Source organism: Cryptomeria japonica, chromosome 9 (assembly GCF_030272615.1).
Source record: "Cryptomeria japonica chromosome 9, Sugi_1.0, whole genome shotgun sequence".
Classification (NCBI taxonomy): domain Eukaryota; kingdom Viridiplantae; phylum Streptophyta; class Pinopsida; order Cupressales; family Cupressaceae; genus Cryptomeria; species Cryptomeria japonica.
Window position 1 is genome coordinate 537881969 of NC_081413.1, and position 27806 is coordinate 537909774.

Below are 27806 nucleotides of genomic sequence, written 5' to 3' on the forward strand. Positions count from 1 at the left end.
AGGTACTCGTTTTCAGTAAGGAATGGAGAAAGCAATCAAGATTCGGAAGGACAATCTAGACCGGTAATACCCGGATAAAATTGTTCCATTCGTTGGCCCACAAAGCGTAGATTGTGGTTTGATGTATGGCTGGCTTCACCATGGCCAATGAGATGGGGAGTGTAGGGAAGGGTCTTAATGGATAACTTTGTGTATCTTAAGTTTTTAAATGGTATATTGGATTTTGACAACTTTTTTTGTTGTCTTTATATTGACTAAAGTGTTTATAGCTATAGTTTTAACTTCTAGGTAGTTACGACGAACGTTGTGGAATTTGTTATATTGGATTTTGACTTTTTTTTTCGTTGTCTTCATATGCAACTTAAGTGCTTATAGCTATTGTTTTAGCTTTAAGGTAGGTCTGACAACACAAGGGTCAATAAGTGGTCATTTTGAATTGATGTCCCATACATATTTCCTATTGCCTCGTTAATTGGTCACTTTGATCACTACAAAATTTGCACAATTTATCTAATACTTATGCACAATTGGTTATGCACAATTGGTCCAGGGGAGAGGAGCCAATACATGTGCGGGTACCAATACGTGTTATAGTACATAGACAAAATGAGACCAATTGTGGTGCTCTAAAAATGTCACGTCAATGCTTTTCCCCAAAAAAGTACCTCTAAAATTCAAAAAAAAACCAATTATGTGATGCCACATCTGCGGACAAGTAAACATGACTTAGTGCACACCTATGGATCTTATGACAATTTGGGACCATTTTGGACACCTTCACAAAAATGCATGTTGATGTGGCATCATATTTGACCATATGGACTTGAAATTTTGTTTTTAAGTAGGGGACTTGACAAGTAAGTTGTTGTATAAAATTCCTTTTTTTAAAAATGTCCACATATGATTTTGAGAAGCGTGAAGTTAGGGTGCACATGTTCTGGCTCCTCTCCCCTAATTACTAACTTATTTTTCTAGCTATTAGGTATACCAATGGACAGTTGTTGGTCTATTAGATAGTTTTTTAGTAAACTTTTAATTAGCAAAATCAAATGAATGGTAATTGAAACATGGGTGGTAATTAGACCCCTTCCCCATATATAATTCAATAAATTTTCAAAAGTCAACCATATCCCATTAATTATACAAACTTTGGTCACTCGCCTAGATAGTGTTTTGGCTTACTTTCATCAAAATTAAATTTTAAATATTAAATGGAATCTATTTTTTTTATTTGATTGAAACTCTTAACTTGATGGCAACTAGAAAACACATAGGGAATTCATTTAATCACAATTGGGAACCTTAGTCCTTTTGGGAAAAGGTTTCAAACCTTGCATTTTTTATGCTTGTATTTAATTATTTAATTATGTTTATTTATTATTTACTCACATTTTTTGTGTGGTTCTGCTTGGATTGGTATTAATTAACACTTGGAGTTTGTAATTTGACAATTTGTTATTATCACTTAGTTGTCACATGGGAGTTGCTAAAATACAACTATGATAATTTTTAGAGTTTGTACAAGTATTGCCAAATCAACAAGAATATGAAAAGGGGTAATTATGTGGACTTGGAGAATATTGAATGGAATATCTTTAGTTTGTATGTGTATGTTACAAAAAAAGTATATAAGATCAAGTGCAATACTCTAGTTGAAGGATGAATTTGTTATTTAGGTTCTAGTTAACTCTTGTTGACTTGGGAATTGGGACTTATATGGAGATTTGGTGTGACTTTCAGCCAATATTTTTTCTCGTGGTTTTAGAAAAAGTGGTGGTTTCTAGATTTAGGTCTTACCTATATTGCAGGGTGTTATCCTACTAAAATTTCTCAAGACTATTTTTTTCTTCTCTTATGGCTCCTTGAGTTTGTTGATGTATTATAATTCAATTTTGTGTTGTGAATACATTTTTCATGTTTAAGAGGCTAAGTTTCTTCTTTCAAAGGTTCTCCTATACTAAACATTGTGTCAATGTGGTAAATTCCTTTGTATCCTCTCATCATTTAGTGTAAGGAGTATTTCTACTATCATCTTCCTTTCATTTGCCATTGGATCATGATCACCTATTTTTTCTAAGTGTTTCTTAAAGAGGATATTTGGAATAATCATGGTTTGAGTGAGAGACATGCATAAAACATCTTTTATTTTTAAATAACGTAAATTACATTGTGAATGGAGATGGATTGATTAATGGTACAAACTTCATGCTAGATGAAAACTCAAAATAGAGATTTTTTTATAGACAAAGTTCTAAAGGATAGCAATCTCTATAGCTAAACCATCAAGCATGAAGAATGATGATTGGATTGTGTTAGATTGAAAAGGGGATAAGTATCATTCAACTTTATTTGGTAAAAGTAATGCTCTTGAATGTTAAAAAAAAATCCTTTATAGAAAACTATTCTACAAAAATAGTGAATATTTCTTGAAAATAACTTTAACTGTATCATTTTAGATTCAATTTCTTGTATTCTTTAAGGTCCATGGAAGAAAAGCATTCATTGAGCTATATGTTAATATCTCATATTTAACACTAACAATTATGACTTGACTCAATAAACACTCTGATTCCGCACTTCCCTAACTACAAATAAACATTTCCATGCTTCGTTTTATTAATATTTTATGCAAGGTAGAAATCTCTATTCTTTATAGAGTTCTAATAAAAACGGGAGTACTTGGTGCTACTAGGATTAGTGGGTGCTCTACTATTATGAGAATGGGTGGAAATAGCTCAAAAAGCTCACTCTAGATTGAAAGCAGAGAGATAATCTATTGTACTATCTTCATTTCTCAGCTATTGGTTTTCTTCTCCATGCAAAACAGAAGCAAGCCCTTAAGTATTTTTGTATAGAGCAATGATAACCCAACCCCTAAAGAATAGAGAAACTGTCAAACAATGTACATATGTTTTCTACTTGTAAAATAAACTAATCGCAGACCAGGTATGAGGGGTACACATCTTAGCTAAAATTGAGGCAACTTTTGATAATCTGTGAAATGCCCAACTCCAACAGCTTGCACCTTTGCCCTGTATTTAGTTGAACAGCCATGTTTGTGGACAAGCACAAAAGTTTGATCTGCTACAACATGAGCAACCTCACTATTTTTGTCCAATTTACTCACTTCCATAGAACTTCTCCTCCCAGTTGCGTTATAGACAAAAGCCACTAAGTATATTATTTTGCACTTACCAAGCTGGTGTGTGTCTCTTTCATCTTGATCCATAATTATCTCCTTCGTAGCGGTTTGAGTTTTTGCAATACTTGTGAGTGGAGGGAAATATATTCTCTCTTCATTCCATCTTGTGAATATACCCACTTTCTTTCTTCTCACTGCAAAATTGACATGGAGAATCCCAAATTTGATTCAATTAACATATATCATGACTAAGTTATAAAGAAAAATCAATTTTTAGTTTTGGTCAAACTCTATTAGAAAAGATTTTGTACATACTCGATCTTTCTCCAAGAGAGACTCCCAATAACTCATTTCCACTAGTCTTTTAGTTTCAACACCAGACTCAATACCGTCAAATTAATAGTCTGCATGTCATACAAAGCAAATTCTCTTTATGTTCTTGCCCATAGTTGTGCATATTGATATATTATGACAAGTTAACACACAAAATCAAATTTCGACGTATGCCATTAGAGTATTAGGATAAACAATTGAAACATATGCTCGAAAATGCTTTCAGGCGAATTATTTACCAAAGACTTGCGGACTTGTGGAAATCATATCTTTGCTAGATGATCCAGCCACATACAGATTCTAAGAAGAATATAACTTACTATAATCATGGCAAATGACTTATCTCGAGACTCTGCAGAAATTGTGATGTGTTGTCAACAATGTCGAAGAGGGAAAATGGGCTGAGTTTGCAGGAAAAATTACGAAGCCGTACCGCAGCGAAAAAATCAAGCTCACTATTACCAAGAAAAGTGACTTACCTCAAGATTCTATACAAATTGTGTCATTGTGTCAATGATGTCGATGAAGAAAAATGGGAAGAGTTTGCTGGAAATTTTAGGAGATCCTACATAGCAATTTTTTCCCAAAATCAGGCAAACCAAAACCAAAACCAATCTTTCTGCACTTGCTGCTTCAATCTGTTGATAGTTGACAACTTAACAGGATTGAGGGATACTAAAATTTAACTAGTCTCCCTGGGTCGCTGCTTCAATCTATTTAGAATAAATGAAAAGTAAATATGAAATATACGGTTAGTCTTAAGCTACACATTAAGCAAATAATGTTAAGTGTAGAGAATGTTAATTAATTCTAAGTTTTTAACAGTTTTAAATGTAGAAATGTATTCTTAGTGTGACCACATGCATTAAGCAACATATTAAGCCTAAAAAATTCTTTAAAAAATGTGAATTTTTTAGGTTCTGTGGACGTAATGTGAATTTCGAAAATGGAAGCAGGGATGTCATTGTGCACAGCTGTGCCGGTTGGACTTCACGGGGAAGATTGTTGGGAATATGAAGCCCAACAGTCACATGGTCATTTGTCTCCCTAGAAGACTATTCATTTCATATCTAAGATGTCTATATAAATGACTGAGTGCAATCATGTATGTACTGTAGAATTGATATCAGTTAATGTGATAGATCCCTGCTTTGAGAGTGGATGTAGGCAATTTGCCAAACCGCTATAAATTTGTCTTGCGTTCTTGTTGTCTAATTTTCTTTTTTGCTATTTTGTGTTTATCTTATGTTCTTCTCTGCTCATTTTAAACTAACAATTGGTATCAGAGCCATGGTTGGCTTGAGCAGAGATGGGATCCAATTGGATAGTTGATCCTGGATATGGGTGCCCTTACTTTGTGTTTGATCCCGGAGCTAGGTGCTTTTATTTTATTGACAAATAGGCTGAAGTTTCAGATGATGAGGCCGAATCAGATGATGAAGCCGAATCAATCATCGAAAAATTTCTTGGCAGTCTAGACTTGGTAGAGAGTGATGTATAAGTGGAGGTTGAAACCAAATGTCATTGGTGGGATGGCTGGAAAGAGGAGACTTCGGCTGAAGAAGAAGAGGGTTTGTTGTATTTGTTGTTTGAAGAAGAAGAGACTGGTTTGTTTCCCTTCCAAGATGAGGAGGATGCCTCCCAGGGTGAGGAGGATGTAGTCTCGAATCTAGTGAATGAGGATGACCTTGAAGAAGAAGAGGCAGATTGCAAAAGCAATGATTTATTGATAAAGATTGCAAAAGTGGAGATAGAATGGAATGCATTGATTGCACGCTTCTCTTCCAGACCTTTGAACCTTGTAATTGAAGCTTCAAAAGGTGCTAAGGATAGTGTGGAGTTGGCAAAGGCGGATGGAATTCCAAACGATGATGTTCTGTCACGGGGGTTATGGATAATTAACGATATTGGTTAATAAGTATTCTCCCTGCTTTCTAGTGGACGTAGCCACTTAGTGGCTTCGTGTTATGTGTTGTTATGTTTTCATTTCTGTTTTGTTTTCTCTATTTTATTGTTGATTGTCATGTTTTTCTGCTTCGTTTAAAACTAACAAAAAATGTCAATCAATTTTGAGTGTTTAACACTTTTAAGTCTTGTAAGATTTCCAACAAGATTTTTGCAGCACTAAAATATTAATCATATTAAATATCATTAAAAACTTGTTTTAAAAAGTGAAGTAATTAATGAGAATTTTTTGCACGGGTTTCTCTTTCAGGCGTGAGAATACCGAATTCCAGCGGGCAATGCCTGCATCATATAGCTTATCCGCTAATAATGTGTGTTAAAAAAAAAAAAAAAATCTCAATCTCCTGCATATTCATACCATCTAAATCAGAAATAACAAGTATAACGAAAATTCAATCAAAACACAGATCCACTGAATAGGGAAGATTAACACAACAATCCAAGCTTTTATTAAAGAATAACGTTGAAAATAGAATTCTTATTTTCACAAAAAACTGCGTGGATCACATGAGAATTTTTATCAACAATAGATTTACATTTTTAGTATGTTCAATGATGATGGCGACCGTGGTGGTGATGACCATGATGTTTATGGTCAGACTTATACTTATTGCTCTCATGGTGTTCATACACAGCATACCCCACTACCCCAACAGCCGCCGCCCCTGCTATTTCTGCCTCCATTTTATGCCTTCCTGCGTGTTGTGGATCCACTTTCGCTTCATGCCCTTCATACTGCAAAATTTACACACAAATACTTAACAACTATTCCACCATGATATATAAGTTATACGTTCATAGATTACACAGTATGATCTGAAATACCCATATATGTTAAAATTGTATACACAATATTCTCAAAAACCACATATATGATGACTGAAAAATTTAAGTTTTTAGCTATTAAATTTACCAAAGCAAAGGCTCCTGCAGCTAGTGCTCCCATCTCGGCCATATGCTCACGATGCTTGTGCTTCTTCGCCTCTTCCTCTGCAGGAGGGTAATAAGTCCCCACTGGTTGAGGACAAGCTCCTGGTGGTGGTGGCGGTGGGGCATATGCGTAGCCCCCTTCTTGGTGGCCATGGTGGTGCTGATGCTGGTGCCCGTCGTGGTGGTGGCTCATCTCTTTCTTCTGCTACAAGCCTTTGTTGTTAAAGTAGAATACCAAAAGATTATCTCGTAATGAATCGAATTGGACTGGGGGAATTCTGCAATGAATAGAATGGGGTAAGGAAATGTGATGAAATGGATCTGAGAGACGTGGGTATTTATAGGAAGAAAGAGAGATGCAGGCCGCGTTTCTTGAGAATGAAGCAAAGGAACAATGAAAATGGCGCCGCGTATCGCGCGCGGTTTATGTAGGTACTCGTTTTGGATAAGGAATGGGGAAGGACAATCTAGACCAGTAATAGCTGGTTAGTATTATTTCATTAGTTGGCCCACAAAGCGTAGATTGTGGTTTGAGCTATGGCTGACTTCACTTTCTTCACTTTGCCCATATGATATGGGGAGAGTAGGGAAAGGATAGGAGTAGCTGTTATAGTTAATTTTGTGTATCTTAAGTTTTAAAATATCATATTGAATTTTGATAAATAAAAAATTGGTTGTCTTTGTATGCAATTTAAGTGCTTATAGCTATTGTTTTGGCTCTTAGGTAGGTATAACTAACGTTATGAGATTTGTTATGTACGCAAGGATCAAAAAGTGGTCATTTTGAATTAATGTTGAACATAAATATTTCCTATTGCTCTATTAACTATTCACTTTGATCACTACAAAATTTGTACAATCAATCCAATATATATGCACAAGTGTCCCAATAATTGTGTGCTATTGGTACATGTAAAGTTGCACAATTTGTCTAATTACTAGCTTTTTTCTACTTAATGGGCATACCAATGGAAAGCTATTGGCCCACTAGATGATTTTTTAGTGGAATTTTAAATAATGAGATTGAATGAATGATAATTGAAACATGGGTGGTAACTAGGCCCCTTCCTCTATATATAATTCAATAAATTTTTAAAATTTGGTCATATCCCATAGATAATGCAAACTTTGGTGCATATGATTATTTACAATGGGGTGTTATGTATTTTTATTTGATGGTAATTGACAAGAACATAGGGAATTCATTTGATCACAATTGGGAACCTTAGTCCTATTGGTAAAAAGTTTATAACCTTGCATTTCTAATGCTTGTATTTAATTATTTAATTACATTTATTTATTATTCACTCACATCTTTTGGGTGGTCCCGCTTAGATTGGCACTACTTAGCATTTGTAGTTTGTAATTTGGTAATTTGTGATTATCACTTAGTTATCACATATTAGTTTCTAAAATTTGGCTCATTTTGCCTAGGATTGAATCTAATGAGGATAGGGGTAGTGGTACATTTGAAAGAATATTTGGTATGATCCCTAAAGACCATATTAAGTTGATTCTCTCCATTCATTTTTCTAGAATGGATCCAAGTTGGACACACAAGTTGAATATATAATTACTTTTTAATTTTCCATCTTAGGTAACTCCTACTTCATGATTGGTCCTCTCTTTGGATTGAGTAGTCTCTCCTTATGTCTAAATGGTGTTTCTTTAGTTTGAAGACCAATTGTACGTTATTATCATTTGAAATCCTAGGCCATGACCTAATCATATGTGATACAATGATTGACAAGGCATTCATTTTTTTAGGGCTTAACTCTTAAGTCAATTTCAATACTTTTCATAAAGAGACCTCAACATATAAATAATGCTCCTTACCTCAGTCTTCCTCTTTTTTATGTAGTAATCATTATGAGTGAGTTTATTCCCTCCAAGGTTATCAAATTTCCCCTAGCCAAAAATAATGTCATTTTATGACACCCTTTGTCCATTAGTGAGAATCGATCATAGATATATTCCATGGACCAACGCTGCCCCAGTTGGATCAAGGAGAAAGCAATGGAATTATGAGGCGTGAAGTGTTGTCTTGTTGGAACTCCAGGAACCACCCCGAGGTTCTGGAGTTCCTTCCGTAGCCTCTTCTTGTCTTGCCGGAACTTCGAAACCCTTCCTTCCTTAGTCTATTTTTCTCTTCCCCAAAACTTCGAAACCCCGAGGTTCCGAAGTTCCTTCCTTAGCCTCTTCTTCTCTTCCTCAGAACTCTAGAACCCTGAGGTTCCAAAGTTCCTTCCTTAGCCTCTTCTTCTCTTCCCCAGAACTCTGGAACCCCGAGGTTCCGAAGTTCTTTCCTTAGTCTCTTCTTGTCTTGCGGGAACTCCAAAACCCTGAGGTTCCGAAGTTCCTTTCCTTGGTCTCCTTTTCTCTTCCCCGGAACTCTGAAACCCTGAGGTTTCGAAGTTCCTTCCTTAGTCTCCTCTTCTCTTCCTCGGAACTCCGGAACCCCGAGGTTCCGAGATCCCAAGCCTTAGTCTTCCCAGCTTCCTTCCGGCTTGCAACACTTCCAGATGGCATGATCAACACTCAAGGCTATTAATGCTCCAACAAATTTTGTGACTAGTTTTCTATATAAGGTTGTTATGCCTCATTGTAAAGGGTTCTCTCTCTGGTGGCTTGAGCTATTCTATACTCTTTCACTTCTCTTAAAGACTTGTATTTATCTTGCATTTTTGCAACTGTAAGTTTGGTCATTGCCCTTATAATGAATTGAAATCATCATTCTTTCCTTACTTCAACTTATGCATGTTGTGTATGTGTTCTTACCTTCATTGTAAGTGTATGTTTGTGGCTTTCTTTCACATATATGTTATGTTAACCTGTTTCTGGGTGTGACTTGTGGGAAGCCTTCTCCCCTTTTGACATTCAACAAGTCCTAACCTCCATACATGTGTTAAGGTCATTCATGCAACTGAATTTTGTGCATCTCCTGGGTATTTCAGTTGATTCTTTGTGCCATTTCGGGTGGGGAGAGAAACATCTCTTATCTTGGTGCATCACCTCCTTTCATTTTAGCATTTCTCTCTTCCCTTTTCCTCTGCAAGTTGTCAGGATAGGTTTAGATGTAAGATTTGAAGTGTTGAATTTGTTCAACACTTGCACTTGAATTGAGAAGGAATCCGACCTTCTCTAGAGATTCAATCCCCTTGCACAAGGTCCCACACTTTGGGGTTGTTTCCATGTTTCACAAGGTTGTTGGGTTGATAGCTTAGCAAGGGTGCAAGCTTTTGTTATAACAGGTACTCAGGACGGTCAAACTCCTATTTGAGTACACAATATAACCTATGGTCCACAAATTCGTTTTCATTGGGCACAAGGTAGAATTTATCAATGAATGTTTTCTTATGATCAAAATCTTTTGGTCTTTTTGATTGCATATTTTGAATAAATTTTGTGTGTTTTGATTAGATTGATGTATATGACTTGTTTAATTATATATTTTGTAGAATAAATGAATTTGGTTCAATCTTTTTCATTTCAAATAGTATCATCAATATTTTAGAGTTATTCAATATATTTGTAATTGTTTTCCTTGAGAAGCACCCTCTCTTTTTCTTAGAGTTTTGATATGGTGCTTTTGGTAAAATGTGCATATTTCAAGTATTATGAAGGTTGTGACATCAACTTGTGTGAATCATGCTATTGACATGGAAGAGGAATCACTCCTTTCAAAGCAATCAATAGAGAATTTTGTGTCTGGAGTAACTGCAAAGCAAGGTTTTGAAGTTGTTTTAAGGATGTTGGAAATGTACCTTGAGGCCTATCTCAAGGTTGATTCCCTTTGAACATAAGAGAGTTTATTTATGCCTTTACCATACCATAGCCCTCGTGATCACCACGAATTCATCTATGGCCTACCTATTAAGAAACCTTACCTTCACCCACCAACAATAGCACACGTTGAAGCACTCACACCAGGAAAGCAATGATTGAAAGCTAAAATTGAGACTTCTTCTGATAATCTGTGAAATGCCCAACTCATGGTTGAGACCATTATCATGTTCGCAAACATATGAGCATCAAATGTTTGATGTAAAATGTTAGATTGTTTCAACTAAATTTATTCCTTCCCAAAATTCCTCATTACTAACTGTAAGGAGGGCAAGATCACATTCGTGCCCAATAGCTTGCACCTCTGTCCTGTATTTAGTTGGACAACCATGTTTGTGGTCAAGCATATAAGTTTTATCTTCTACAACATGAGCAAGCTCACTATTTTTGTCCAATTTACCCACTTCCATAGAGCTTCTCCTCCCAGTTGTGTTATAGACAAAAGCCACAAAGTATATTATTTTGCACTTACCAAACTGTTGTGTATTTCTTTCATCTTGATCCAAAATTATCACCTTCGAAGCGGTTTGAGTTTTTGCAATACTTGTGAGTGGAGGGAAATATATTTTCTCTTCAATTCATCCCGTGAATATACGCCCTGCTTTCTTCTCGCTGCAAAATTGCCATGGAGTATCCCATATTTGATTCAATTAACAAATATCACGACTAAGTTATAAAGAAAAAACAATTTTTAGTTTCAGTCAAACTCTATTAGAAAATATTTTGTACATACTCAATCTTTCTGCAACAGAGACTCCCAATAACTCATTTCCACTAGTCTTTTAGTTTCAACATCAGACTCATACCGTCAAATTAATCAATCTGCATGTCATACAAAGCAAATTATCTTTATGTTCTTGCCCGTAGTTGTGCATAAAATCAAATTTCGAGGTATGTCATTAGAGTACTAGGATAAACAATTGAAACGTATGCTCAAAAATGCCTTCAGGTGAATTATTTACCAAAGACATGCTGACTTGTGAAAATCAAATCTTCGAGCTACATTATCCAGCCACATACAGATTCTAAAAAAAATATAACTCGCTGAAATCATGGCAATTGACTTATCTCGAGAGTCTGCACAAATTGTGACTTGTTGTCAACAATGTCGAAGAGGGAAAATGGGCAGAAAAAGTTACAAAATAGTATTGCAGGGGAAAAAAATAAAAAAATAAACCAGAACCAAAATGTCTAAGAGTTTAGATTTTCACTCTATCTAAATCTTTAAAGTGAAACTTTAAACGATGTCACAGAATCTAAATATTTGATAAAAAAAGTTATAGTTTTATCAGTAAAGGACAAATGATTTATTTTTAACAGATTAAGTCTATTTTGAGTCGACTCAGGGCTTTGAATGTTGTTAATCTTTTATTTTCTAAGGTTTTAATCATTTGTACATGCTCAAGAACAGATATAGTCTTTCAGGATCTCTGTGCCCTAGCTCTCTGAAATTTACTACAATAAAATTGTAAAAATTTTAATTTTTTATAAATTTTCATAAAAATCAATATAATTTTGTAGTTCTGCCTCTCATCCACCAAAAAAATAAAAATAAAATAAAACTCACTCTTACCATGAAAAGTGACTTACCTCAAAATTCTATACAAATTGTGTCATTGTGTCAATGATGTGGATGAAGAGAAACTAACATAATTTCCTGAAAAAATTTAAGAAACCCTAACATAGCAATTTTTTCCTAAAATCAGACGAACCAAAACCAATCTCCCTGCACTTGTTGCTTTAATCTGTTGATAGTTGACGTCTTGACATGATTGAGGATTGAGGGACACTAAAATTTAACAAGTCTCCCTGGGGTCGCTGCTTCAATCTACTTAGAATAAACGAAAAGTGAATATAAAATATCGAGGTCTTAGGGTATGAAATACGATCTGATTCGAAGATCTCCCACAAGATTTTTGCAGTACGAAAATATTGATTGCATAGACACCGAATTACGATCTGATTCGAAGATCTCCAACACGATTTTTGCAGCACAAAAAGATTAAATCTATCAAATACGATTAGAAATTTGTTTTCAGACGTGAGGTAACTAATGGGAATTTTTTTCACGGAGTTCTGTTTTAGGCGTGACAATACTGAATTCCAGCAAGCAATGCCTGCATTATATAGTCTATCCACTAATAATATGTGTTTTAAAAAAATAATTCTCAATCTCCTTTTATTATCTAGCATTCATGATGGATTAAAAAGTGTGTTCTAAAATATTGATAAAAATATTCATACAATCTAAACCAGAAATAACAATTCAGGCGAAACACAGATCCATTTTATAGGGAAGATTAACACAACAATCCAAGCTTCTATTAAAGAATAATTTTGAAAATAGAATTCTTATTTTCACACAAAACGTCGATCACATGAAAAAATTTATAACAATAGGGGTACACTTTTGTTATGTTCAATGATGATGGCGACCGTGGTGGTGATGGCCATGGTGTTTATGGTCAGACTCAGACTTAGACTTGTTGCTCTCATGGTGTTCATACACAGCATATCCCACTGCCCCAACGGCTGCCGCCCCAGCTATTTCTGCCTCCATTTTATGCCTCCCTGCGTGCTGTGGATCCACTTTCGTTTCATGCCCTTCATACTGCAAAATTTACACACAAACACTCAACAACTATTCCACGATCATCCATAAGTTATGCTTTCACAGATTACACAGTTGATCTGAAATATCCATGACAAAAACATCTACACAATATTCTCAAACAGCATATGTATTGTGACTGAAATTTTTAAGTTTTTAGTTATCAAACTTACCAAGGCGAAGGCACCTGCAGCTAGTGCTCCCATCTCGGCCATATGCTCACGATGCTTGTGCTTCTTCGCCTCTTCCTCTGTAGAAGGGTAATAAGTCCCCACTACTTGAGGATAAGCCCCTGGTGGTGGTGGCGTTGGGGCATATGGATAGCCCCCTTCTTGGTGGCCATGGTGGTGCTGATGGTGGTGCCCCTGGTGGTGTTGGTGGTGGTGGCTCATCTCTTTCTTCCTGCTAGAAGCCTTTGTTGTTAAGTAGAATACCTCAAGATTATCTTGTAATGAATCGAATTGGACTGGTTGAGTTCTGCAATGAATGGAATGGGCGAAGGAAATGTGATGAAATGAATGTGAGGGAAGTGGGTATTTATAGGAATAGGGGGAAATGTAGGCCGCGTTTCTTGATAGAGAAGCAAACGAACATGGCGCCGTGTACCAGGCGCGGTTTATGTAGGTACTCGTTTTGGATAAGATATGGGGAAGGACAATCTAGACCGGTAATAGCTGGTTAGTATCATTTCATTAGTCGGCCCACAAAGCGTAGATTGTGGTTTGAGCTATGGTTGACTTCACTTTGCCCAATGATATGGGGAGAGTATAGCTGTTATAGTTAATTTTGTGTATTTTAAGTTATAAAATATTATATTGAATTTTGATAAAAAAAAATTGGTTGTTTTTGTATGCAATTTTAGTGTTTATAGCTATTGTTTTAGCTCTTAGGTAGGTATGACGAACGTTATGAGATTTGTTATGCACGCAAGGGTCAAAAAGTGGTCATTTTGAATTGATGTCACATAAATATTTCCTATTGCTCTATTAACTATTCACTTTGATCATTACAAAATTTGCACAATTGATCCAATATATATGCACAAGTGCCCCAATAATTGTGCACTATTGGTATATGTAAAGTTGCACAATTTGTCTAATTACTAACTTTTTTTCTAGTTAATGGGCATACCAATGGACAGCTATTGGCTCACTTGATGATTTTTTAAGTGAAATTGAATGAATGATAATTGAAACATGGGTGGTAACTAGACCCCTTCCTCTATATATAATTCAATAAAAATTTAAATGTTAGTCATATCCCATAGATAATGCAAACTTTGGTGCATATGATTATTTACAATGGGGTGTTATGTATTTTTATTTGATGATAATTGACAAGAACATAGGGAATTCATTTGATCACAATTGGGAACCTTAGTCCTATTGGGAAAAAGTTTTATAACCTTGCATTTCTAATGCTTGTATTTAATTATTTAATTATGTTCATTTATTATTCACTCACATCTTTTGGGTGGTCCTGCTTAGATTGGCACTACTTGACAAATAACATTTATAGTTTGTAATTTGGCAATTTGTGATTATCACTTAGTTATCACATGGGAGTTGCTAAAATTTGGCTCATTTTGCCTAGGATTGAATCTAGTGAGGATAGGGGTAGTGGTACATTTGAAAGAATGTTTGGTATGATCTCTAAAAACTATATTAAGTTGATTCTCTCCATTCATTTTTCTAGAATGGATCCAAGTTAGACACACAAGTTGAATATATAATTACTTTTTAATTTTCCAACTTAGATAACTCCTACTTCACGATTGGTCCTCTCTTTGGATTGAGTAGTCTCCCCTTATGTCTAAATGGTGTTACTTTAGTTTGAAGACCAATTGTATGTTATTATCATTTGAAATCCTAGGCCATGACCTAATCATATGCGATACAATGATTGAGAAGGCATTCATTTTTTTAAGGTGTAACTCTTAAATCAATTTCAAAACTTTTCATAAAGAGACCTCAACAAATAAATAATGCTCCTTACCTCAGTCTTCCTCTTTTTTATGTAGTAATCATTATGAATGAGTTTATTCCCTCTAAGGTTATCAAATTTCCCCTAGCAAATTATTTTCTTTTAATTAAAAAATCCAATCTGCATATATGTCTTCAATTCATAGAGCTAGTTCCTTTGTAAACTCATCAAAATTTCATATGAAATGAGGATCTACTAATCTCATCTTAAAACACCATCCACTAAAACCTATCATTTGACATAATAAGCCTAATGATCATCTTGACATTGTTGGGTTATTTGTTAGCAAGTCATTCACTAGATCAAATTGTGAGTTAATTTAGGTCCTTTTATTTTCTTTTACATTCTATTTCTAGGGAACAACCTAAAAATTTAGAGAATAAATTAATTACAAGATATATTGTATGTAGTACTTTTATACCATCAGTGGAGAGTTATTTTCCACACGCAGTGATCTCACTTGCTTGATTCTGAATTACTATAGACTTGTAATATATTTACACCTTTCATTTTAGCATACAACAAACCATGGACCAATTCTTTGTACTCAACTATATTATTAGTTAAATTAGATTAAAACTATACTAATATATCTTTACTTCTGCTAAATTAAATTAAAGTGTTGGCTCTTATAGTATGTCAATGACATCTTGATGTAAGGGATTATCTATTAATCAACAATATATTTGGTGGCCTCATATTCATCCTAATTAAGACCAATTTCTTGTTAAGGCTCTATGGATTCATGCTTTGACATTCTATAACAAGGGTATCAAGGCTCTACCTAATATTTTTCCCAAAATACTAAGAATTTCCTCTCTTGACATGGGACCAGATTGAAAAAAAAAAAAAAAAATAGAATGAAAATTTGGAGACTTGTCCAACTATTATTGATTCAATTCTCCCAATATGTTAAATTTAAAAAGGGGTTCATTTTAGTAAACCTTGGTAGAAGGATTGAAAATGGCACCCGAATACACCATATCATAAATATATATCTCAAAAGCATTGTGCCTATCTATCTTTGTATCTCCACATGCTACCTAAATTAAATCATAAAATTTTCCTCCAATCCTCATTGGGTAATGCAAGTTCTATATTATTTGGTTGGCTATTCTTGAGCCAAATTTGGCTCATTTTTCCTTGTTTGTTCTCTACAAAGGCTTCCCATTCATACCTAATTGTCTCATATGAGAGTTGTCAATCTTTGCTACCCATTATGTGGATAACAAGGAACTCTCAAGAATCTTTTTCAAAATTTTCCTAGATGTTAGGAAGCTTGGAATTGAATTCAAGACTTTTTCAAGACTTTTAAACTTAAGAAATTCTCATAGCATATGGTCTTCATAGGATGTTTACCTAGAATTCTTACTAAATTTAGCTAGATATTGTATACTTTCAATATGTTGTTTTCACTAGTTGTTATAGTAATATTGATTTCTCACTTTATACTAAATTTATGATTCAATCCAATGTTTTGTGTAAAATCAAGTGCAATCCAATAACCTTGCATTTGAAGTCACTCATCTTCAAGTGTTGTTTGCTCATTGGGTTAATGTCCCATGCATAATTGATAAAACGTCATTGACTCTGATCTTGTGCAAGGGTCACTCTCTATCTCATTGGAATCAATGTGAACACAATCAATCTTATTGGGGAGGTCATGATTCTTAGACATGTTATTCTCAGTCCCCTCCAAGAAGATCCAAGGGTCAATTTCCTCATGGTTCCTTTTAGGTCACATGACCAAAGGATGCCTAGCTAGCCATATTTGGGGAAGTTTCCTTTCTTTGCTAAATTGTTCATGTCGCTTGCCCATAAAATTCAATGTGTCAAAGAAGAAAAAGAAGAGGGAATGATCACAATCTAGGAGATTAATCTTGATGTCTCAGTTCCATGATCCCCTCTACTAATATAGTTCTTATTACTAGCAAATTTATCTTGTTGTCTTGTATTTTAATGATACAAGATTGAACCCACTTAATCCAATAAAGTTTCACTTGAAGTGACTCATCTTTAAGTGTTTTTAGATCTCTAAGGTAATATCTCATGCACAATTGCTAGAGTATCATTGAATTCAACCTCATGCAAGGTCCACTCTTTATCTCATGGGTATTACTGTGGATATCATCCATGTACTTAGAGAGGGCATGATTCTTAGACATGTGATTCTCAATCCCCTACAAGAAGATGTAGGGGTCAATCTACTCATGGATCCTACTAGTCACACAACCAAAGGATTCTTGGTTGGCCAAATTTTGGGAATTTTCCTTTCTTTGTTTTGGTCATGTGCCACTTGCTTGTGACATTCAACATGTTAAGAAAGAAAATGAAGAGAGAATGATCACTTGCCGGAAAATTATTCCAATCGACCTAAACCCTACTTATGTATGGTGCAAATCAAATGATGATGACCCCCTCTACTAATATAATTCTTCTTGCTCAACAAATTTATCTTGTTGTCTTATATTTTGATGATATAGACTTGACCCCACTTAAACATCAATATGTGACTTCTTTAAACCATTTTTTTTTAAGTAAAGAGGTAAACACTTTTTGACTTGAAGCTATAAAATACTGAGGTCACAAATGGGACCTCATCCCCAATATAAACATTCAACAATAACACCCTAGTGGGGTTTGAATCTTGATAGCAAGAACAATACCAACACAACTTAACCACCACACTATGCCAATATCAACCTTCCAACTACTTTTTTTGGTGAATGTGTGTAATATGCTTTTTAAGTAATATAACCACATATTAATAAAAAAACATTATGTTAAATTTAATCATCACAAAATCTATTCAAACTCCCAAAGGAAAACTTAAATTAGGAATTATTTGAAAATTAGTGATGCAATTTTGTTTAAATGATCAAACTTGTAGAAAATCAAGACATTTTCATAGAAATTCAATATTGTAAACAAGAGAATTTGACAGACTGAATAACCCTCAATCTTTGGCTCTTAGCTGAAGAGGTTTCAGCCTAAGACTCGTATTCCTATATCAAATAGCTAAATTCGACTTTATAGGTGAAAAATCCTCCTTAAAATAAATATAATTTTTATATTTAAACTTTTTAAAAAGAAAAGACAATTAAAGAGCAACGAAAGTTTAAGCAAAACACAGATCCATTAAACAGGGAAGATTAACTCAACAATCCAAGCTTCTCATTAAAAAAAATTGAAAATAGGGATTTTATTTTTACAAATTCCTGCACGGATCACAAGATAAAATTTATCAACAATAGGGGCTCATTTTTATTGTGTTCAATGATGATGGCGACCGTGGTGGTGATGGCCATGGTGTTTATGGTCAGACTCAGACTTAGACTTGTTGCTCTCATGGTGTTCATACACAGCATACCCCACTGCCCCAACGACCGCCGCCCCAGCTATTTCTGCCTCCATTTTATGCCTCCCTGCGTGCTGTGGATCCACTTTCGCTTCATGCCCTTCATACTGCAAAATTTTCACACAAATACTCGATAATTATTCCACCATTATCTATTAGTCATACGTTCACACATTACACAGTACGATCTGAAATAACCATGTCAAAAACATATACACAATACTCTCAAAAACCACGTATATGATGACTGAAAAAATTTAAGTTTTTAGTTATCAAACCTACCAAAGCAAAGGCACCTGCAGCTAGTGCTCCCATCTCGGCCATATGCTCACGATGCTTGTGCTTCTTTGCCTCCTCCTCTGTAGAAGGATAATAAGTCCCCACTGGTTGAGGATAAGCCCCTGGTGGTGGTGGCGGTGGGGCATATGGGTAGCCCCCTTCTTGGTGGCCATGGTGATGCTGATGGTGGTGCCCGTGGTGGTGGTGGTGGTGGCGGCTCATCTCTTTCTTCCGGCTAGAAGCCTTTGTTGTTGAGTAGAATACCTCAAGATTATCTTGTAATGAATCGAATTGGACTGGTTGAATTCTGGAATGAATGGAATGGGCTAAGGAAATGTGATGAAATGAATGTGAGGGAAGTGGGTATTTATAGGAAGAGAGGGAAATGTAGGCCGCGTTTCTTGATAATGAAGCAAACGAACATGGTGCCGCGTACCAGGCGAGGTTTATGTAGGTACTCGTTTTGGATAAAGAATATTGGAGAGAGAAATCTAGATTCGAAAGGACAATCTGGACCGGTAATACGCGGGCAATATCATTTCCTCAGTAGCCCACAAAGCGTAGATTGTGGTTTGAGTTATGGCTGAATTCACTTTGGCCCTGCTATAGTTAATTTTGTGTATCTTAAGTTTCTAAATGATATATCAGATTTTGACAAAAATAATTTAGTTGTCTTTTTATACAACTTAAGTGCTTATAGCTTTTGTTTTAGCTTATGAATAGTTACGAAGAATGTTTTGGGAGATGTGGGATTCTTATGCATGCAAGGGTCAAGTGATAGTTTTGAATAGATGTCCTATACATATTTCCTATTGAACTACTCACTTTGATCACTACAAACTTTGCACAATTGATCAAATACTTATGCACAAATGTCCCAATGATTGTGTGCTATTGGTACATATATAGTTGCACAATTGATCTAATTACTAACTTTTTATCTAACTAATGGGCATACCAATGGACAACTATTGGTCCAATAGATGATTTTTCAGTGGACTTCTAATTAGCAAAATTGAATGAACGGTAATTGAAACATGGTTGGTAACTAGGCCACTTCCCCTGTATATAATTCAATAAATTGTCAAAAGTTAGTCATATCCCATAGATTACACAAACTTTGGTATATATGATTATTTACAATGTGGTGTTATGTTTAGCATTAGATTTCGATTGATGAATTGTGTTCGTTAGCACAAATACTATTTTGGCTCACTTTAATTAAATTTAAAATTTGAAATATTAAATAGAATCTTTTTTTATTTATTTAATTGAAACTCTTAACTTGATGGCAATCGACAAACACGTAGGGAATTCATTTGATCACAATTGGGAACCTTAGTCCTATTGGGAAAAGGTTTCAAACCTTAAAAGTATAATGCTTAATTTTAATTATTTAATTGTGTTTATTTATTATTCACTCACATATTTTGTGTGGTCCCACTTGGATTAGCACTAGTTAACACTTGTAGTTTGTAATTTGGCAATTTGTGATTGTCACTTAGTTGTCACATGGGAGTTGCTAAAATACAACTATGATCATTTTTAGGGTGTGTACAAGTGTTGTCAAATCAAAAAGAATATGAAAAAGGGTAATTATGTGGACTTGGAGAATATTGAAAGGAAGATCTTTAGTTTGTATGTGTATGTTACCAAAAAAGTAAATAACAGTTGAAAGATGGATTTATTATTTAGGTTCTAGTTAACTCTTGTTGACTTGGGCATTGGGACTTACATGGAAATTTGGTGTGACTTTAAGCCAATATTTTTTTCTCATGGTTTAAGAAAGAAATTGTGGTTTCTAGTTTTGGATCTTACCTATAAATACTAGTGCATAGTTTGGAAACATATGATGATATAATATTGCAAGGTGTTATCCTACTAAAAAAATTCAAGACAATGTTTTTCTCTTCTCTTATGAATTATTGATCTTACATTGATGTATTATAATTCGATTTGTTGCTATGAATACATAGAGACTTAGTTTCTCCTTTCAAAGGTTCTCCCATGGTAAACATTGTGTCAATGTGGTAATTTCCTTTGTATGTGTATTTTTATTTTTGAAAGATATATATTGCATGCAAGTGCCTTCTCATCATCTAGTGTAGCCTACAGTATTTCTACTATCATATTCCTTTCATTTGGTATTGGATCATGATTACATATGTTTCCTAGGTGTTTTCTAAAGTGGATATTTGGACTCATCATGGTTTGAGTGAGAGTATGAACGCATACAAGATATTTTAATTTTTCAGTAAAATATAAATTAAATCATGAATGGGGATGGATTGATTAATGGTGCAAATTTCATGTTAGATGAAAACTCAAAAAAGAGAGCTTTTTGATAGACAAAGTTCTATGGGTAGCAATCTCTATGAGTAAATCATCAAGCATGAAGAATAATGATTGGATTGTGTTAGATTGAAAAATGGAAAAAGTATCATTCAACATTATTTGGTAGATTTAGTGCTTATGAATGTTAGGAAAAAATTCTTTACAAAAAACATACAAGAGTAGTTAGAAGAGTTGTACCAAGATAAAGTATTAGTGACTGAGATGTTTCCATAGAAGTTATATTCTTTAAGGATGGGTGATATGATTTCAATTATTGAACACCTTAATGCATTTAACACTATTGGAAATTAAATGTAGTATGTTGGTGGAAATATGGAAGAAGAAGATTGATACACATGATCATGTTATATTATTTTCCAAACTCATGCAATAACATAGTTACATGTCCATTAGAAACACTACCTCAAAGAGAGTTCTTTATGAGGTATTGGATTCTCTTCTCTTAGAGGATATTAGACAAACAAATTTTGAATCAACCAAGGAAGTAGCAGTTTCTTATGGATAATATAAAAAATAAATGAAAGGAGAAGAATAATAACTTATCTAAGAATTGAGGGGGATCTAAGTCTCTTAGATAATTGAAGGCAATATGTTGGAGATGTGGTGAGAAAGGCTACATTGAAAGAATAAATACAAGGACAAGAAGAAAGAAAATAATGAGTCGGATAATTATTTTAATTCTAAAGCTTCTTATGATAAATCAAATGATTTTTTTGCATCCCTTACATACATGCAAGTGACAATGCATGGATGATAAACTTTTCAACCTCTTCCCACATGACTCCCCACAAGAAGAAATTTGTTGACCATGAGAATGTTGAGGGTGGAAAGGTCTACGTTAGTAACAACTCTTTTTTTACTTATTTGCGGGCATGAGACTCAAGTTAAGATCAGGTCCTCTAGTGGGGTATCAAAGGAATTTTAGGATTTCTAAACATCCTAGGTTTGTAATAAAACCTATTATAGTTAATAAGATGAATAAAACCAATGTGCAAGTAGTTTTCAATGGTGGTGAATATAATATGGTTTGTGAAGTCACGTTGTTGGCAAAAAGTGTTCAACTTAGAAAAAGTTTCTACCATAATTCTAGCACATACAATAATTATAATAATTTAATGATACCTCTAGCATCTACACCTACATGATCAATACTTTTAGAAAAGGGATCAAATATCAAGACTTGTAACAAAAGACACTTATAGTATTTAGGAACGAGTGGTCTGGGTTCACAAACATGTTCTCAACTTGAAAATAAGCTACCAACTAATAATTTGATGTTGTGGCATGTATGTATGGACCACTTAGGCGAAAAGGGTTTTAGGACCTTGAGAAACAAAAATATCATAAAGGGGTTGGTTGATTGTTCTCTTGATTTTGACTTTTATGAACACTATATTTGTGAAAAATAAAATCATATTTCATTTTATTTTGAGATTGCACAAATCTAATGGGTTTTTGGATCTTATCCATATCAATGTGTTTGGTCCTGTAGATGTTCCTTCCTATGTAAAAGGCCCATATTATGTTTATTTTATTAATAACATCTCTAAAAAATACTTGGGTCTATTTTCATGGGCATAAATTTATCTAATCACGTTAAAGAGTTTAAGGCTATCGTGGAAAATCAATCAAGAAAAAAAAATTGTATAGATAATAGACAATGGTGGAGAATATTATTTAGCTATCTAAGTTCAATAAATTCAATGAAAATAATGGTATTTTACAACCTAATATAACATCATAAACTCCTCAAAAAAATGGATGTGTAGAGTGCATGAGTAGAACATTGATGGAGAGGGCAAGGAGTATACTTAGTGGAGATATTTTTTAATAAAAATCGTGGATAGGGATGAATAGAATTGTATGTTAATTAATTGGTACCATTCATCAACACTTGTGGATAAAACCCTCTTTGAGTAGTAGATGAGTAGTGAATAAAACCCTATAATTTAGAAGAATCTTAAACAACAAAAACAATTACTACAAGCCCAAACCTAAAGAAAGATAGATTTCCATTAACTTGGAAACCATTTGCATTTGATACAAGAATAATTAAAATCTCTAATAACTTAGCCCTAGCATCAAGACAAGCATTCCAATCTACCATTCATAAATATTCACATTTCAAATTTCTATGTGCATCTTCACTTTTCAAAAAGGATACCTTATGATTGTGATACTATTAGGGAATTTAATTCTTTGGAGTACTTTGAAACTTCAGAAGACAAGGATGAGGTTTCTTCAGAGGTTCCTAATTCTTCTGCAAAGATAGTTGTTGTGCCTTCACTTCCATTGATTCCTTGTGTAGAGTCATTTGAGACTTGTGTCATTCCTATTCATCAGGATTGTCATTTATTTTAGTTTTGGAGGACACTTTTGAGGGATCAAATCTCCTCCTTGATGATAGCCATTGCACTCATTTTGTCAATCATATTTGTCTTTGGATCTTGTTCAACATTGATTTTTGCATATTTTTAGTTTGTTGCCTTCTTCTTTGATTGGGCATTTACTTGATTGGGCATTTACCTGATTGGATTGTGGCATCATCATCTTTCATGGACAATGAGACATGTGAGCTCTTTTTAGAGACAACATCATCATTCTTCATGGTTCCATCTTTTAAAGCATATCCTGAATGGGAAGAATTCTTGCATTTGTACTTGGTTTTCTTCTTCTTAAGGGGAGACAAGTTGTTTGTACCCACTGGATCATTTTTTGCTTTCAAACACTTACCATTTTTATAGGAGATATTCATTATAAGGGGCTTCTTGGTTTCTCTCTTGAACTCTCTCATGGCAGGGGATATCAATTAGAACTTTGTGATTAATGTAGTTCTTGAGAGTATTGATGAGACCTCCATACATCACTCATTCTAGCACTTGTATATGATCTTAATTACGTTTTCTCTTTTGGAGAGAAGTTTTGCTCTATGTTTGTGAGATATCATTTGTACATTGGTACTCAACATGGCCTAGTTGTCAGGACCCATATTTCATCTTGCATCATTTGCATAATAATTTTATCTCCCTATGTTACACTTAAGGTCCTATTTTGTTTTACATTCCATTTCTAGCCCGAACAACCTAAAAAATTAGAACATAAAATAATTACAATATATTGTACATGTAGTCCTTTTATACCTTTTAGCGGAGAGTTATTTTCCACACATAGTGATCTCACTTGCTTGATTAATAGCTCTAAATTAGTATAGACTTGCAATATTTTTACACCTTTCTTTTTGGGATATAACAACCTATGGACCAATTCTTTATACTCAACTATATTAATTGTGAAATTAAGTTAAAACTAGTATAAGTACTAATATTTCTCTACTTGTGCTAAATTAAATTAAAACGTTGGCTCTTATAGTATGTCAATGGCATCAATGTAAGGGATTATCTATTAATCAACAATATATTTGGTGGCCTCCTATTCATTGTAATTAAGACAGATTTCTTGTTAAGGTTGTATGGATTCATGCTTTGACATTATATAACAAGGTTATCAAGGCTCTACCTAATATTTTTCCCAAAATACTAAGAATTTACTCTCTTAGCATGAGGCCAAATTGAACTACAAATTTTCTAGAATCTAGATTTAGAGACTTATCTAACTATTATTGATTTGCTTCCCCTAATATGTTATATTTAAATAGGGGTTCATTTCATCAAACCTTGGTGGAAGGATTGATAATGGTGCCCATACATACTATATTACAACTATATATCTCATAATCAATATGTCTATCTATCTTCATATCTCCACATGCTACCTAAATTAAATGGAAAATTTCTTCTCCAATCCTCATTGGGAAATGCAAGTTCTATAATATTTGGTTGGCTATTCCTGAGCCAAATTTTGCTCATTTTGCCTTGTGTGTTCTCTACCAAGGCCTTCCCATTCACACCTAATTGTCTCATATAAGAGTTGTCAATCTTTTCTACCCATTATATAGATAACAAAGAACTCTCAAGCACCCTTTTCAGAATTCTCCTAGATCTTAGGAAGCTTGGAATTGAATTCATCAAGTTTTCAAGACCTTTCAACTTGATAAATTATCCTAGCATATGGTCTTCTTAGGATATTTACCTAGAATCATTATTAAATTTACCTAGATATTGTATACTTTCAATACATTATTTTCACTAGTTGTTAAAGGAATATTCATTTCTCACTTTATACTAAAACTACATATGATTCAACCCAATGTTCTTGTGTAGATTCAAGTGCAATCCAATAACCTTGCATTTGAAGTGACTCATCTGCAAGTGCTTTTTATTCATTGGGGTAATGTCCCATGCATAATTGATAGAACACCATTGACTCTAACCTCATGCAAGGGCCACTCTCTATCTCATGGGAATCAATGTGGACATGGTCAATTTTTTTGGGGAGGTCATAATTCTTAGACACGTGATTCTTAGTTCGCTCCAAGAAGATCCAAGGGTCAATTTTCTCATCATTCCTTTGAGTCACATGACCGGTTGATGCCTAACTAGCCATATTTTGGGAAGTTTCATTTCTCTGTTAAATTGTCCATGTCGCTTGCTCATAACATTCAATGTGTCAAAGAGGAAAAGGAAGAGGGAATGATCACAACTTAGAAGATTAATCCTAATGTCTCACTTCCACTATCCCCTCTACTAATATAGTTCTTGTTTCTTAGCAACTTTATCTTGTTGTCTTGTATTTTAATGATACAAGGTTGAACCCATTTAATCCAATAAAGTTTCACTTGAAGTGACTCATCTTTAAGTGTTTTTAGATCATTCAGGTAATATCTCATGCATAATTGCTAGAGTATCATTGACTTCAACCTCATGCAAGGTCCACTCTCTATCTCATGGGCATCAATATGGATATAATCCATGTGCTTAGAGAGGTCATGATTCTTAAACATGTGTTTCTCAATCCCCTATAAGAAGATGTAAGGATCAATCTACTCATAGATCTTGCTAGTCACACAACCAAAGGATTCTTAGTTGACTAGATTTTTGGAAGTTTCCTTTCCTTGTTTTGGTCATGTGCCCCCTGATCATGGCATTCAACATGTTAAGAAAAAAATGAAGAGAGAAGGATCACTAGCTAGGAAATTATTCCTATTGACCTAGACCCTACTTATGTATGGTGCAAATTGAATGCCCATGACTCCCTCTACTAATATAGTTCTTCTTGCTCAACAAATTTATCTTGTTGTCTTGTATTTTGACGATATAGACTTGACCCCATTTACTAATTTAGTTCTTATTGCTCAACAAATTTATCATTTTGTCTTGTATTTTGACGATAAACTTTACCCCAATTAAACATCTATATGTGACTTCTTTCAACCATTTTTTAAGGGGTAAACACTTTTTGACTTAGAGCTATGAACTAGTGAGGCCACACATAGGGGACCTCGTTCCCAATATAAACATTCAACAATAACACCGTAGTGGGGTTTGAATCTTGATAGCGAGAACCTCAACACAACTTAACCATCACACTATGCCAATATCGACCTTCCAACTATTTTTTTTGGTAAATGTATGTATTATATTTTTAAGTAGTACAACCACTTATTAATTAAAAAGCATGAAGTTAAATTTGATCATCACACAATATATTCTAACCCCCAAAAGAAACTTAAATTAGGAACTAATTGAAAATTAGTGATGCAATTTTGCTCAAATGGTCAAATTTGTAGAAAATCAAGACATTTTCATAGAAATTCAATATTGTAAAAACATATATAAATACTATGTAACAATATCATTTTTAAGTCTAGATCGTGTCACGAGAGAATTTGGCAGACTAAATACCCCTCAATCCTTGACTCTTAGCCGAAAAAAATTTCAGCCTAAAATTCGTATTCGACTTTGTGAATGAAAAATACTCCTTAAAATAAATATATCTTTTATATTTAAACTTTGGAAAAAAAGACAATTGAATAGCAACGAAGTTTAAGCAAAACACAGATCCATTGAACAGGGAAGATTGACTGAACAATCCAAGCTTCTCATTATTTTACATTGAAACTAGGGATCTTATTTTCACATGTTCCTGCAGGGATCACAAGATAAAATTTCTCAACAATAGGGGCTTATTTTTATTGTGTTCAATGATGATGGTGGCCGTGGTGGTGATGGCCATGGTGTTTATGGTCAGACTCAGACTTAGACTTGTTGCTCTCATGGTGTTCATACACAGCATACCCCACTGCCCCAACGGCCGCCGCCCCAGCTATTTCTGCCTCCATTTTATGCCTTCCTGCGTGCTGTGGATCCACTTTCGCTTCATGCCCTTCATACTGCAAAATTTAAACACAAACACTGAACAATTATTCCACCATTATCTATTAGTCATACGTTCATACATCACACAGTATGATCTGAAATATCCATGTCAAAAACATCTACACAATATTCTCAAAAACCATATATATGATGACTAAAAAATTGAAGTTTTTAGTCATTAAACTTACCAAAGCAAAGGCTCCTGTAGCTAGTGCTCCCATCTCGGCCATATGCTCACGATGCTTGTGCTTCTTCGCCTCTTCCTCTGCAGAAGGGTAATAAGTCCCTACTGCTTGAGGATAAGCCCCTGGTGGTGGTGGCTGCGGTGCATATGGGTGGCCCCCTTCTTGGTGGCCATGGTGGTGCTGATGGTGGTGCCCGTGGTGGTGGTGGTGGCTGCTCATCTTTTTCTTCCTGCTAGAATCCTTTGTTGTTAAGTAGAATACCTCAAGATTATCTTGTAATGAATCGAATTGGACGGGGGGAATTCTGCAATGAATAGAATGGGCTAAGGAAATGTGATGAAATGAATGTGAGAGAAGTGGGTATTTATAGGAATAGGGGGAAATGTAGGCCGCGTTTCTTGATAGTGAAGCAAACGAACATGGCGCCGTGTACCAGGCGCGGTTTATGTAGGTACTCGTTTTGGATAAGGAATGGGGAAGGACAATCTAGACCGGTAATAGCTGGTTAGTATCATTTCATTAGTTACAAAGCGTAGATTGTGGTTTG

The 27806-nt window shown here is 34.6% G+C and overlaps 4 protein-coding genes across 4 annotated transcripts; all 4 read right to left on the minus strand.

Moving 5' to 3' along the window:
• Positions 1 to 5866: 5866 nt before the first annotated feature.
• Positions 5867 to 6692, minus strand: LOC131077107 (abscisic stress-ripening protein 2-like). The gene is made up of 2 exons (XM_058014536.2): positions 6354 to 6692; positions 5867 to 6175 (listed from the first exon to the last, which is right to left on the minus strand). Exons 1-2 carry the CDS (start codon positions 6561 to 6563, stop codon positions 5990 to 5992), a joined length of 396 nt encoding a protein of 131 aa, XP_057870519.2. The 5' UTR covers positions 6564 to 6692; the 3' UTR covers positions 5867 to 5989.
• A 5853-nt stretch (positions 6693 to 12545) lies between these two features.
• On the minus strand, positions 12546 to 13343 carry LOC131077108 (abscisic stress-ripening protein 2). Its single transcript, XM_058014539.2, has 2 exons — positions 12998 to 13343; positions 12546 to 12824 (listed from the first exon to the last, which is right to left on the minus strand). The coding sequence occupies exons 1-2, from the start codon at positions 13214 to 13216 to the stop codon at positions 12633 to 12635; spliced, it is 411 nt and encodes a 136-aa protein (XP_057870522.2). The 5' UTR covers positions 13217 to 13343; the 3' UTR covers positions 12546 to 12632.
• Positions 13344 to 17984: 4641 nt separating this feature from the next.
• LOC131077109 (abscisic stress-ripening protein 2-like) lies at positions 17985 to 18768 on the minus strand. The gene is made up of 2 exons (XM_058014540.1): positions 18448 to 18768; positions 17985 to 18272 (listed from the first exon to the last, which is right to left on the minus strand). Exons 1-2 carry the CDS (start codon positions 18664 to 18666, stop codon positions 18081 to 18083), a joined length of 411 nt encoding a protein of 136 aa, XP_057870523.1. The 5' UTR covers positions 18667 to 18768; the 3' UTR covers positions 17985 to 18080.
• Positions 18769 to 26740: 7972 nt separating this feature from the next.
• LOC131077110 (abscisic stress-ripening protein 2-like) lies at positions 26741 to 27579 on the minus strand. The gene is made up of 2 exons (XM_058014541.1): positions 27263 to 27579; positions 26741 to 27088 (listed from the first exon to the last, which is right to left on the minus strand). The coding sequence occupies exons 1-2, from the start codon at positions 27476 to 27478 to the stop codon at positions 26897 to 26899; spliced, it is 408 nt and encodes a 135-aa protein (XP_057870524.1). The 5' UTR covers positions 27479 to 27579; the 3' UTR covers positions 26741 to 26896.
• Positions 27580 to 27806: the final 227 nt, after the last annotated feature.